Here is a 13,884-nt window from a genome sequence, read left to right as displayed (position 1 = left end):
AGGAGAGGAAGGGAAAAGGCAACCGGGAGAGCAAGTGAGACGGGGAAGGAGAGATGGAGGCCGCCTGGATTTGGAGATGAGGTCCTAGGAGGAGAAGGCGCCAATGGCCTTTTCCCACTGACTTGTAGATTTGTTTAGGATCATTCTTCTAGTCCAACTCCCTGCAATGCAGCTGGCCCGCACGGGGACCGAACCTGCAACCTTGGCCGTATCAGCCCCGTGCTGTATATGGAACCAACTGGGCTCCCAAAATCTGTTTGGACAAATTGTTCCTTTTCATTTAATTCGGTCTGAAATTCGCAGAGGGGGGAAAAAACCTCCTTAGAGATATTGCCTGGAATGTTTCATAAAGGGACGTGAATTGGATAACTAGAGTTTTCATGTGTTTCAAGAGTTGAAGGCTGGGATCTGAGAACCTCCAGACTGGATGATCTGGGTGGGATCATCTAGTACGGCCATCTGCAACGCAGGAACGTTTCACCTGAAGTGGGGCTTGAACCCATGATATTGGGTTATGCCTCAGGTGGCCCTGATATCTGGGAAGAGGCATGGCCTGAGGAGTAAGGCCTAGAACAGGTGGGGAGTGGAAAGGGACCGTATTGTATCCAAAACTAGGAGACCACAAGGGGCACTGGGTTCCTTGGTTTTGTACCCATTTTCTCTCTCACACACACACCCCAACTCTTCAGATAGCAGACACCCATATTGTTAATACGTATATTGTGTTTTTATTATTGTAATTTTGTGTTGCTAACTGCCCTGAGATCTATGGGTGTAGGGCAGTATACAGATTTAATAAACAACAATAATAAATACTAATGAAACACTGAATAGGTAAAGGTACCCCTGCCCGTACGGGCCAGTCTTGACAGACTCTAGGGTTGTGCGCCCATCTCACTCAAGAGGCCGGGGGCCAGCGCTGTCCAGAGACACTTCCGGGTCACGTGGCCAGCGTGACATCGCTGCTCTGGCGAGCCAGAGCCGCACACGGAAACGCCGTTTACCTTCCCGCCAGTAAGCGGTCCCTATTTATCTACTTGCACCCAAGGGTGCTTTCGAACTGCTAGGTTGGCAGGCGCTGAGACCGAACAGAAGGAGCGCACCCCACCGCGGGGATTCGAACCGCCAACCTTTCGATCGGCAAGCTCTAGGCGCTGAGGCTTTTACCCAGTGTACCCGCGTACACTGAATAGGTACACCTTAAAGCCGGCGATGGGTGCATGCATCAAACCTGTGCTGAATTCAGCTAAAGTGTGTTGCATGTTTGTGGCAGGGAACCAGAATTGGACAAGCCACTTCCTCCTCCTTGCCAAACCAGTGGCAAAGGTTGTGTTTGCCACAAACTGGATCTCCTCCTTTCCTCCCACGCACACTCGCACAGATGGTCACACATTGCTGTGACGTGGGGACAGGGTGGGGTGGCACCCGAAGGCCCTTGTCCTCCTATCGCCCTCTGGACATTCCCATGTTTTCTCAGAACACCATATGCCTGGGATGGGCCAGGCCTGGCACCCAACCTCATCTTGGGCGAGGTCTGCCTGAATTGCTACTTTCCAGATGTCTCTGGCAATATTCTCAAAGGGCATTATCAGGGCACGGCCCCAGAATGGAGCATGTCCCTCGTTCCTCATTGCTGTCAGGCACGCAGCTGCCTCTGCCTTCCTTCTCCATCATTTTGCTGTTTTGCGATGAAGCCACTAGGCCCATCTTAAACCCAGAGGCCGAGGAGCAGCCCTGTTAAGAGCTTTGAGGCTGAGCAAGGATGTGAACAGGAGGAGAAAGAAAACAGAGCACAAATCTTTTTAGGTTTTCATTTTCTTCTTTGGTCAGTAGTAAGGTGGGCAGAGGGACGCGGGTGGCGCTGTGGGTAAAACCTCAGCGCCTAGGACTTGCCGATCGCATGGTCGGCAGTTCGCATCCCCGCGGCGGGGTGCGCTCCCGTCGTTCGGTCCCAGCGCCTGCCAACCTAGCAGTTTGAAAGCACCCCCGGGTGCAAGTAGATAAATAGGGACCGCTTACTAGCGGGAAGGTAAATGGCGTTCCGTGTGCTGCGCTGGCTCTCCAGATGCAGCTTCGTCACGCTGGTCACGTGACCCGGAAGTGTCTGCGGACAGCGCTGGTTCCCGGCCTATAGAGTGAGATGAGCGCACAACCCTAGAGTCTGTCAAGACTGGCCCGTACGGGCAGGGGTACCTTTACTTTTACCTTTAAGGTGGGCAGAAGGGGGTGTTCTAAAATGGCACGGATGCCAATCTTTTGACTATAGAAAAAACAATCCCTTCAAGTAGAGAGAGCAAGCATGCCGAGGCTCTCACCCAACCTTCTCTCTGCTAATTTTCTTTAAAAAATAAAAATAAATCCCACATGCTTTTTAGCGATTTACCTCAGGCATCCTCCCGGCTCTCCACCCTCCCCTTCTAGGCTCACAACGATCCTGTCTTTCAACCCACATCTCTTTAACCTTCCTCACAACAATAGTGTGAGGTGGTGACTGGCCCAAGTTCATTCGGCAGGTTTCGTGCCTGAGCAGGGATTTGAACTCGGGTCCCGGTCTCTCATTCTAACTACTACACCAGGCTACACCACCCAACAGCAGGCGGACCCAGAGCCAGTGAAAGGCAGGGCCCAGGGCCAATGGCAGGTGGAGCCAACTGGTTCTTGGGTTGTCCCCATCCCCATCTTTGCTGATGCCATGTCCCTAGTAGAGGAGTTATCCTCAGAAAATGATGTGCTGCTCCTTGAAGGGAACTACATGGAGGAAGAGGCAGGGTCAGGCCTTGCAGCATCCCAGCTGTCACCTCCCCCTATGGGGTGCCCAGATTCACAGGCAGAAGCTGAGACAAAGCAGACCTTTCTCTCCCCATAGCAGGTCCTTCCTTGCTGTGCTCTGTGGTTAGAAGGGATTTGGCAATAGTGGTGACTCTGTGTTTGCTGTTTTACAGGTCTATTCCCGGAGAGCCAAAATGTCGGAAAGGGAGAATGAGAGAGTCGTTCCTGTCAGGGTGCAACCCAGAGAGTCTCGCCCAGACAAATCACTCCCCCCATGGGGTTCAGCTCCAAGTCTAGTCTAAATCCCTGGGCTGAGCCAGACTAGATCACTCTCAGGAGATTACCAAAGGAGCATCCAGACTTGGAAATCAGGTGAAAACTCCACAATCACTGAAGTCATTCTGTTGTGGCACATTCAGGTTTGAACCTTCCATAACATCGTTGGAGAAACTTCTTTTAGTGCGTTTTTTGACTTCCCACATTTGATTGGGAACAGCCTCTCAATGAAACCATGAGCAGAATGCAAGGCTTTTTGCATATAATTTCTTGATACGTATGAAGAGGAAGATCTAACTTCCTGATAGTATGGATTGGTTTCATATATTGGGTTCTATTAAGACTGGGAAACAGATGGCAGCCAAGAACCAAGGTGCTGCTTTATTAATAGGAACAAAAATAAAATCTTCAAAGATGTTAAGACAACGTGTCCATCTTTTTACCTGCCTGTGTCATTTCTCCTCTGGATTAAGGCAAGTGTTAAAGAAGGAACTGAAGACCTGAGTTCTATCAGCACCTTCTTTTTTCGGTTTTTCAAGCACCAGATATTTCAAATAAAAACCAATGATTGTGCCATTTAAATATTCTTCATTTAAGCGCTGAAGATCTTCACCAGCCACACAGCTGCAGTAATGTGAAGATTGGGTGGGAGATCAAAGTTTCCTCCATTTTCCAAAGGCGGCCAGGATACATCAGGGTTGGACAATGCTGTTTCCCTTCCATCTTTGGGGCTCCAGGATTCCCCCCACGCCCCACGCTAGGCCCCAGCGCAGCAGGTGGCTGCCGTGGGCCATTAAAGGGAGGGCCCGTTTGTTTGGGTCCCTCCCAGGAAAATGCCAATTGAAGTGTTTTATAATAGATGGATGGTGTTTGCCCAGCAGGCAGGTTCCCAAGATAAGGTGGCGCCATATCGTACTTCACGGACAGTATAAAACCCAAAGCTCCCCTTTGGACAATTCTGCAGAGCTCAGGCACAGAGCACCCAGCCCACCCAAGGACTGCGCAGGCTGCAAGGTAAGTCGGGGTCTGAGCGCAACCCTTTCCGCAAATAATTATTTATTGCATTTGTATCCCACTTTTCCTTGCAGCAGCTGAAGGTGGCATAAAACATGCCTCTCCCCCTCCTCATTTTAGCCTCACAACAGATCTTTTTTTGTGTGGGTTTTTTAAGGAGAGGGGGTGCTTCTAGTGGACCCTGTTTTCCAGGAAGCTCTGAAGAGGCCTTCTCTGCCTGGGGTTGACTATTGGCTTTAAGGGGTTTGGACCTGTTGGCTTTTTTTCAAGATCTGCTGGATAGCTCAGTTGGTTAGAGCATGGTGCTGAAAATACCAAGGTGGCAGGTTCAATCCCTGTAAGGGACAGCTTCATATTTTTGCATTGCAGAGGGTTGGACTAGATGATGATGATGATGATGATTATTATTATTAATAATAATAATAATAATAATAATTTGTACCCCGGCCGGAGCCAGGCTTAGGGCGGCTAACATAAAACTAACACAGTATACAAAGAACATCAGAACATAAAAAGATGATTCCAACTCTTATGATTCTGTGATTAAGCTGGCTGGCTAGCTGTTTGGTATGTGGCCCTCCAGATGTTGCTTGACTCCAAACTCTTAAGAACTCCATCTAGCACAGTGGTGGCTTTCCAGCTGTTTTGGGACTACAATTCCCTTTACCCCTGACCACTGGTCCTGTTAGCTAGGGATGATGGGAGTTGTAGTCCCAAAACAGCTGGCGGGCCAAGTTTGGCCATCACTAAAGCATGACCAAGTGGTGAGAGAGAATGGGAGCTGGAGTCTCCCAACATCTGACTCTCCACTAGTTCACAGAACTAAGGTTGCCAGCATGGGATTTGAGCCAGGTCAACTTTCCAGAGGCTGCACTCCAGAAAAATGGTTTAAAAGCTGCAAATTAAGAGGTATTAATAAAGAGAGAGGAGAGCAGATCACTGGCATAACCACGTCAACATATGCACAGCCTGGACTGAGCAATGTTAACATGGTTCTTAATCAGAAGCCGTTACCACTCATTGCAAGCTGGTTGTGGTTATTCAAGGGTGAATGCAAGTCACTCTGCACATGCTCAAAAGCACTCCCTCTTTACGTTTTTACAGGGCTGAGAACAGAGCTATGCTTGGTTAATTTGGTTCAAATTATGCTTTGGTTTGATTTCCAATGAAAACTCAACTTTGCACAAATCACGTCAAAGCCCATGTAGCACAGAGCCTTCGTGGAGTCGGCTGTCCCGATCCAATTACAGGAACTCCTTTTTAAAAAGAAATAGATGTAAAGCTGGCTTGGGTATCAGGTTTGATAGTGTAATGAAGCAGTGCTCTGGCAGGTGTGTCTCAGACCTCTTTGGAACACCTGCTGTTTCATAACTGAGGGAAGGGTCACAACTCAGAGCATCTGCTTTGCACAGAGAAGGTCGCGGGTTCGATTCCTGGCATCTCCAAATAGGGGTAGGAATGGCTTCTGCCTGAAACTCTGGAAAGCTGCCGCCAATTCAGACAGCATAGACAGTAATGAGCTAGATCAGAGTTTCCCCAAACTTAGGTCTCTAGCTGTTTTTGGACTACAATTCCCATCATCCCTAGCTAGCAGGACAGGGATGATGGGAACTGTAGTCCAAAAACAGCCGGAGACCCAAGTCCTTCTTTGAGAAACCTGAGCTAGATGGACCAATGGACTAAGGCAGCTTCCTGTATCCAAAGTGAGTGGGTAGGCTTTGGTTGGAGAGGCCTGTTGAAGTGAGGGACATGAGGCAGGAGTCGACAATGCAGGTGAGCTGCAGACAGGTGAGCTGAAAGCGAGCTGCCGGCCAGCCCTGTGGAGCCTCCTTTTATTGAGACAAATATGCAAACCAAGCAGATTGGTCGTGACCTTTACACATCTTCCGGTCCCGAGATACCGGGGTGGTACAAAGTTATTTTGGCACCAGTTTCCACCGCGTCATTTTCCCCTTGCACAGTGTATGACGAAGGAGATAAAAGGTCTCAGAGACAAAGGTTACAGACAGGACACCGCAGACTACTGAGACCGCAAAAGCTTAGACAGAGGCAACGATGTTCAGACAGCCGTGGCTTTGTCTGTGAGGGGTGTGTGTGCTCCACACCCCAAGGACACATGTGCAGGCAGGCTGAGGCTGCCTGCGGGTGGGGAGTGTGCTCCCTCCGGACCCCACTCCCCACTCCACGATCATCCCTAGACCTGTCTTCAAATCCCTTCTCAGCATTCAAATTCAGTGGGTGACCTGGGCCAATTCACCTACTCCCACCCTCTCCTACCTCACAGGGCTGTTGTGAAGGATAAAATTAGAGGAACGGGACCAGGATGTATACAACACTTTGAAACGGATGTGGGAGGGCAGGGAGGATAGAATAAACATGTAAAAGTACTGAAATCAACGCGTTGATTTTTTTCAAAACCGCAGCACTCTCTTTTCTAGGATGTTTTGGTTCACGCTCCTTGCTTTGCTCTGTTGCGGCATCACCATCAACACAGGTAAATCCCAACGGGGGCCGGGCAGGGCGGGGAGGGAGGTGTCACTGTCCCCCAGGCCGTGGTGCTGTCCAAGTGCAGGACTAGGCTGCTGTGCTGAAGCTCATGTGCTCTGTGTTGCTTTGGGTCTTATTCTAGCTCAGCCACGTTCTTCTTCCTATTCTGGCGAGTATGGCGGAGGTGGCGGAAAACGCTTCTCCCACTCTGGGAACCAGCTGGATGGGCCCATAACTGCCATTAGGATCCGGACGAACCGGTGGTACATCGTGGGGTAAGTGTTTGGAGGCTGGTGGGGATCTGGGAACAGGCCGTGGCTTGGCAGCTTGTAGGGTTTGGAGAAAAACCGGTTTGTGGATGGATTGACCTGAAAATAAGGTGCACCCTTTCTTTGCAGGGAAATTGAGGGCGGTCTTTGGAAAGTCCTTTCACTTCCACACATCCTGTGTATCGAGCATTTGCCCTCAATAAAATTTGCAGGGAGGTTAGATGGGCATTCATTCTGATTGGTTTGCAGGGAGATTAGACAACCAAGCAATTCTTATCGTATACTTTCCAGTACATTTCCCCATCACTTTACCTTCCTGCAAATAGTCCAGGATTTTTTGGGGGAGGTGGGAGCGGGTTTGTTGCGCAAGAGCTCCTGGGCGTTGTGGGGGGGGGTTGGGCTAGATGACCCTTGGGGTCCCTTCCAACTCTACAATGCTATGGTTCCGTGGCATCTTTTGAGAGGAAGGGCAGGATAGAAGCCTAATAAGAAATTGAAAAATAAAACAAAATTGACTTTAGTTTTCCAGCGTGCTGCTGAATGTCGCCTCCAAACAGCAGACGTCTGGAAGTGCCCTCCGTTCATTTCATAGGGCAGAGAGCACTGAAGATATGTTTGTGTGTAGAGTGAAACAGTCTTGCTGTGTTTCTAGCCATTTTAATGTGTGCATATCTTAACCCTCAATTGTGAAAGTGACTTAAGCCTCATGTCTGAATATGCTTGTTTGCCAATTTGATGCTAGCAGCAAAACGCTTTCAGAGCAATCAAAGGCTCCACAGAGAAATGAAAATGGAGAACCCGCTTTCCTTATACTGAACATCTGAGGTCCAAGAGTCCAGTGCAGAGCTCTGAACCAGATTCTAATACTGGGTCCGCTCTTGTTTGAAATTGGCTACTCAAACTTGCTATCCCTCGTTTGTTTTCTACAGCGTCATCAAATGCAGGTTGAAAGAGCTTTCAACCTAAATTCTTCTATTTCTGTCACATGCTTGATGCCCTGTTGCATAAAACTAGCCGGAGAACATGTTCTGCTTTGGAGAGCTTGATAGTTGGAGAGGAGTTGGAGAAGTTATTACAACTTATCTTTCTTTTTCTTCTTTCTTCTTCTTTGGCGATGACTCGTAGCTGAGTAAGATTGTCTTCCATAAACACAGTTTTAACAATGAGTCCGTAAGTGACTGTGGAGGCCAATTCTGGATCCACACGTCCTTCCACAGTGGAGACATCAGTTTCTGGGCGGGAATTGATCACGGTGTGGATTTGCCAAGCGTGCCTTCCTCTTAGCATGTTTCTCCCTTGCGTCCTGAGTTCGAGCGTCTTCAAAGGCCATGACAGCTTTGGTAAAGGCTGTTCTCCAACTGGCGCGTTCAGAGGCCAGTGTTTCCCAGTTGTCGGTATTTATACTACATTTTTAAAGATTTGCCTTGAGACAGTCTTTAAACCTCTTTTGTTGTCCACCACCTTTCCATTTTTAAGTTCGGAATAGAGTAGTTGCTTTGGAAGGCGATCATTATGCATCCGCACAACAGGACCAAGTGTTTCCTGGGTCAAGGGCCACATTTCTCAGCAACAAATTAGGAATATTGGGGGGGGGGGTTTCCTTGCAATCAGTAGCCCAATTATGTGAATTGCGCAAGGCAAATGAGTAACAAATGTGAATTTGTTGTGCCAAACGAAATGATAACATGGAAAGGCTGTAGAGAACTTCTAGATCCTTTGGGATGGAAAGGGGTGTACAGGAATCAAGAGCAGACAGGCACCATTGAGACCTTCTGTTTTAAGGGGCTTAAGCGTGGCTAACTCTGCACTTGGCTGTTGGCCTATCAGGGAAGAAAGAAGATGGCCTAAGAAGTCTGTCTTTTCCCTTATTCCAGTCTCCAGGTCCGTTACGGCAAGGAGTGGAGCAACTACGTGGGGGGTTCTTCTGGCGACTTGGAGGAAATCTTCCTGCACCCTGGAGAGTCCATCATCCAAGTCTCCGGGAAATACAAAAGCTACGTCCGCAAACTTGTGTTCGTCACCGACAAGGGGCGCTACTTCCCTTTTGGGAAGGACACAGGCACCAGCTTCAACGCAGCTCCTCTCTTCCCAAACACCGTCCTGCGTTACTTCAGCGGCAGCTCTGGTTCAGTCATTGACGCCATCGGTTTCCACTGGGACTACTACCCCAGTGACTGCCCCTCCTGTGGAAAGTGAGGGAGCACAGCAGGGAGAGACCAGCTGATCGATGGGGCAGGGAGCAGGGACAGCTCAGGGCCCATGTCTTTCCACCCAAATCTCGGGGATTTCTTTCCCCTTACCGACTGATTATTCGTGAGGCAAATAATTTCCCAGCACATTTCCTGTCCCCTCTTTTGTCAACTCTGTTGAACCAACGCCTACCTCAACCCTGCCCCGTGTTTTCAGAGCTTCCTCTCCTGTCAAACAGCTAGCGCAGCACATCGAGCAATAAAAAAGCAAATTTGAAAAAAGGGATTGTGGATCTCTTTATTTGTTGTTGGTCTTGAACGTGATATCATCACGGCGGTGTGACATCGTCACTGCGACTTAGACAGAGGTCTGAGGTTCTGTTTTAGAGCAAGCTCTACACAAATCCAGAGTGGAGTCCCTAAGATAGTTGGGTGACATCTTGTATGCCTCCTTCTGGCAACTCCTGCAGCCAAGCTGGTGCCAAATGTATTGCTCTGCTTTCCTATGGACCACATCAGCAAGACCGGGGAGGGGGGTGTCTTGTTGTCTGAGCAGCCCAGGACCTCCCTACACACTGCCCAGCATTGCACTCCAGAGGGGAGTCACTTTAGTGCTACTAACACCCCCCGGAGGCGCACTCCATTGTCTCTTGAGACAGACGGATGCCATCATAACAATTATTACTAATATTCACTTCCCTAAAATGATGGTGATATTATTATTAGAATAACCATCATTAATACTGATTTAGCACCAGAATATTCAAAGCACATCACACAGGGGGATAGCAGGGGGAAGGGAGAATTGTCAGGAAAGATCAAATTTGTGCAGGCCACAAATGTAACCTGCAGCCTGGCCTGCAAAAAATACAGGTAGGATAATGTCTTGGTGAAATCCTGAGGTCGTAGAGTGGATTGTACCGCTGCAGCCAAGAAGGCAATTTTGGAATACTGTATTCCATGAGAACTACCCAAAACTCTTGGTTTTTTTATTTAAAGAACAAACTATCTTGCACGAGTGAGAAACAGCCCTCTCTTTCTCAAGCCTGTTTTCTTGTTAAAGGGAGGCTTTGTTTATATTAAATTCAGAAGAGCATGAACAAAATGTGATTTCCCGTGTTTAGTCTGAAACGGTCCTGCAGCCTCAGAACTCCTTATCGTCTCATTCAGCTGCCGGCGAAAACGAGACCTTGAAGATCTGGCTGTTGACTGGAAGTGCAGGATTCAAGGTCGCCTTGCCCTTTTAGAATTGCACCTGGATTCAGCTGTAAACAAGCCCAGGTTTTAAAATGGTTATACTTTGGCTTCTATTCTTACATGGCCCTCGCTGTAATCTCCCATACAAGGGAGCATAGCTCCTACATAATTTGCCTGCATAGCTCCTACATAATTTGCTGGACCCAAAGCAATGCTTCTCCCACCCCGAGGTGTACATCACAATAGCTCAAGAAATTATTTACACATTATGTAAGGTGGGCAGACTGAGAAAACCTTTGCAAAAAAGGGGGCATTAGAGAGGGAGAGTTGAAGGAAGTAAATGGACCTGTTGGATGAACAGAGAAGAATGACAGTCCCAACTGCTGCTTCCTGGCAGAGCTTTTGGGCGTTTAACAAATTTATGGCAAACAGAAATTCAGCTGGAAAATTTCTCACTTGTCTCTGAATGCTGCTGAGAGAGAGAGAGAGAGAGAGAGAGAGAGAGAGAGAGAACCCTCCAGGTTTTACTTCTTGGACTTCTGCTTGTCTTGGAGTTCAAAGAGCCACTGTGGGCACAGGGATCAGAGTATCAGATGAGGTCTAGTGAGATCCAGGTTCGGGTCCCTACTCAGCTGTTAAAGTCAGTCACTTCCTCGCAACCTAGCCTACCTCACAAGGTTGTTGGGGAGCCAAAAAGGAGGGAGCCATTTCTGCTGCCCTAGAGAAAAGGGAGGGCATAGATACTAAATGCCCGTGAGCCCTACTGCCAGGAGTGGGCATTGCTCTCTCAACCCCAACAGAAAAAGGGAAATGGTTTTAGACAAAGGCTCAAGTCCAGGGGTGGGAAACAGCAAGTGCAGATGCTTATTTGCACCAGTTTCTCAGTTTCTGCTCCATCAGGGCTGGCTTAAGACGTTTTGCAGCCTGAGGCATAATTGCCCCTGAGGCTGACTAGCAGGGCAACTGCATCTTGCTTTGGCCGCATTCCCACATTCACTGGGAACTCTGGGAACTGTAGCTCTGGGTGGGCAGTAGAGGTCTCCTAGCCACTCTCAGCCCCCTTAACAAACTACAGTTCCCATAATTCTTTGGGGGCAAACCATGACAGTGCAAGATGGCGGCCGTGTTTTACACTTATCTTGGGAATGTGGCCTTTGTAAAGCAACGCCCTCCACTGCCCCTGAGGGCAACAAGCTAGCTTAGGTAGGGCAAGGCCGGGCAAGCTGCCCCCACAGCTCCATCCTCCAACACCTTCTTGCCACTGGCTCCATGTACCCCCAATGTCTAATGGCAGGGCCGGTCCCAGCGCTGCTCATGTCTCAGAGTGCATCCTTTCAAAGAGGGAACACTCTCCCTCTTCTGCAAATGCCCATCCATAATACTGTAGTCTCTAGGTGTGGATGTTTGGCAGGAAGAAATAAGAGGAGACAACTTCTGTCTTTATTAACCTTCACACATCCACACACCATTTTGGGGTGTGCCTTCAGCCAAGCTTGTCCATTATGACTCGAACCAGGGCTTTTTTTCAGCCAGAACTTAATTCCGGCACCTCTCAGGTGGGTGTCATTGCCATTCTGAGAGAATGGGTTCCAGCACCTCTTTTTCTATAAAAATAGCACACAGAGCCGTTCCTCAAAACCTATCTCCCCATTGGCCTTTAATTTAGATATTCCTTGCCAAGCTTTATGCTCACTATCTATTTAATAAGTTATTAGTCAGGCTCCACACAAATTATATATTGTGTGAAGGACAAGCGGGCTTCAGAGAGGGATTCAGTAACAACAACCAGTGTTTTATGTTGAATCACATCATTAGAAAATACACCAAAAACAGTAAAAACAATCATTTTGCAGCCTTTATTGATCTCTCTGCTGCTTTTGAGTCCGTTAATCACAGCGGGGGGGGGGGGGGGGGAGAAACTTCTCAATGCTAACATTGACCACAGGCTTATCTTACTCATTTGAGACTGTACTATGGCACAGAAATGAGGGTCAGAGTTGGTCTTAATGCTGGCTTGCCTGAGGCCTTTAAATCGACCGAAGGAGTGAAACAGAGCTGTATTTTGGTCCCTATGCTTTTTAATCTTTATATTAATGATGCAGTTTTTCACCTAGTCCATGTTCTCTGGCAATTAGATGTATGACATAGGGCTCCTTTCAGTCTCCCACTTGGGACTTAAAAATCTATTGGTGGTTTTTAGTTCATATTATAAACAAGAAAGCCTCTCTGTAAACTATTCCAAGACTGAGCTGATGGTCTTTGGAAAACACAGCCCTAGATATAAATGGAGTTTGGGTCAACATGAATTAGAGCATTCTTGCTCCTTCAGATAGGGTTGCCATATGTCTAGAATTTTCCAGACATAGCCAGTAAACTATGGGCGGAAATGGCCAGGAAAATCCAGACGTATGACAGGCCATGTCGGTAGTGTAGATTTTGACTAATTTAATAAGAAATAGCTCAAAAACTATTTTTTAAAAATCTCAACAACCTTTGGCAAAACTAAAACAAACCAAAACTTTTGAAATATGGCAACCCTACTTCATATATCTTGGAGTCCTTTTTAGTGAATCCTTGTCTTGGAAGTGGCATATTGAGGCAGTGAAATCCAAAGGGCAGTAAAATGGTAATAAAGTGACCCCGCTGAAGGACCACACATATCTGCTATTTGGGTCCCTGAAGCACAGATTCACACAAAGCGGCAAAACGCTCTTGCAGGTTATTAACAGGATTTTTTATTTGAAGTGCCTATGCAGTACAAAAGCACAGGGCGATCAGTACGCAACCTGTACACAGTAGTCAGGGTGCGCCCCTTTATATAGATTTGCAAAATAGAATACCACCTGATCTCTTGTAAGTCACCTGATTTCTTGTAAGTCACCGGATTTCTGGGAAATCGAAACTTATAATAAGTTCCTATATTACCATATAAGGTCTTGGTCTTCTCTCCCTCCTTCCTGCAACCTCCCTCATCCTGGTGTGACAATAAATCCTTGTTCTTTATCTCTGTCTGCCCAGGCTAGACATTCTAACGAGGGGCCCATTTGCAATGTAACATTTAAGCATGTCCTTCAATAATAGAACAATTATATTGTAATATGCTCCTACACCGCAAATATTGTGTGGAGCTGAAATTTGAGGTGAGGGTTAGAAATCGTTCAAAATAAATTTCTTAGGAGACTATTCTCCTTACCCAGTGAAACATCAGCAGCACGTACGGAAGCCGGATGGACAATGGTCAAGAAAAGAGTAGACTGCTCTCAATTCAACTACCTGGAAAGATTACTTCCTTACCCTTCGAGCGATTTCCTGCCATGTGCTATATGGAACTGGGGAACAGTTATTGGTGGAAATCAAACATTCAACGTTGCCTGTATTATTATTCAGATTATTATTGAGATTTTGATGATGGACTCTACTGGACAGAATCCAGAAGGGACAAGTGGTTAAATCTTCTAAAAGTTCTCTGTGGTTTCCACTCTTAAAAACAGGGCATTTTAGAGCCATTTCTTGCTTGTTCCCTTAAGATTTTCCTTTATTGAGGTGTGTTTCCAAGCAATGCCCTCAGCTGTGCTGGATGGGCCTTATAACAAGATTCCATACACGGATAGACTCTGTATATGCAGGCAACCACAAATAGAAGACATTCTTCATTATGTGTTACATTGCCCATTATACACAGA

General features: G+C 47.5%; 1 protein-coding gene across 2 annotated transcripts; it reads left to right on the top strand.

Annotated features, from left to right (window-relative positions):
• The first annotated feature begins 2 nt into the window (after positions 1-2).
• Positions 3-9,286, top strand: ZG16 (zymogen granule protein 16). Of its 2 annotated transcripts, XM_083409328.1 has the most exons (6): positions 3-834; positions 1,194-1,837; positions 2,213-4,059; positions 6,498-6,553; positions 6,689-6,821; positions 8,690-9,286. In XM_083409328.1, the coding sequence occupies exons 4-6, from the start codon at positions 6,499-6,501 to the stop codon at positions 9,009-9,011; spliced, it is 510 nt and encodes a 169-aa protein (XP_083265454.1). In that variant the 5' UTR covers positions 3-834; positions 1,194-1,837; positions 2,213-4,059; position 6,498; the 3' UTR covers positions 9,012-9,286. The 2 variants fall into 2 exon arrangements, with proteins under 2 accessions (XP_083265454.1, XP_083265455.1); XM_083409329.1 differs by lacking the exons at positions 3-834; positions 1,194-1,837 and having other exon boundaries at positions 2,469-3,188; positions 3,643-4,059.
• Positions 9,287-13,884: the final 4,598 nt, after the last annotated feature.

The sequence above is a fragment of the Podarcis tiliguerta genome, assembly GCF_965153285.1.
Source record: "Podarcis tiliguerta genome assembly, chromosome: 13".
In the NCBI taxonomy this organism is placed as follows: Eukaryota; Metazoa; Chordata; class Lepidosauria; order Squamata; family Lacertidae; genus Podarcis; species Podarcis tiliguerta.
This window is presented reverse-complemented; position numbering and strand designations above follow the sequence as displayed.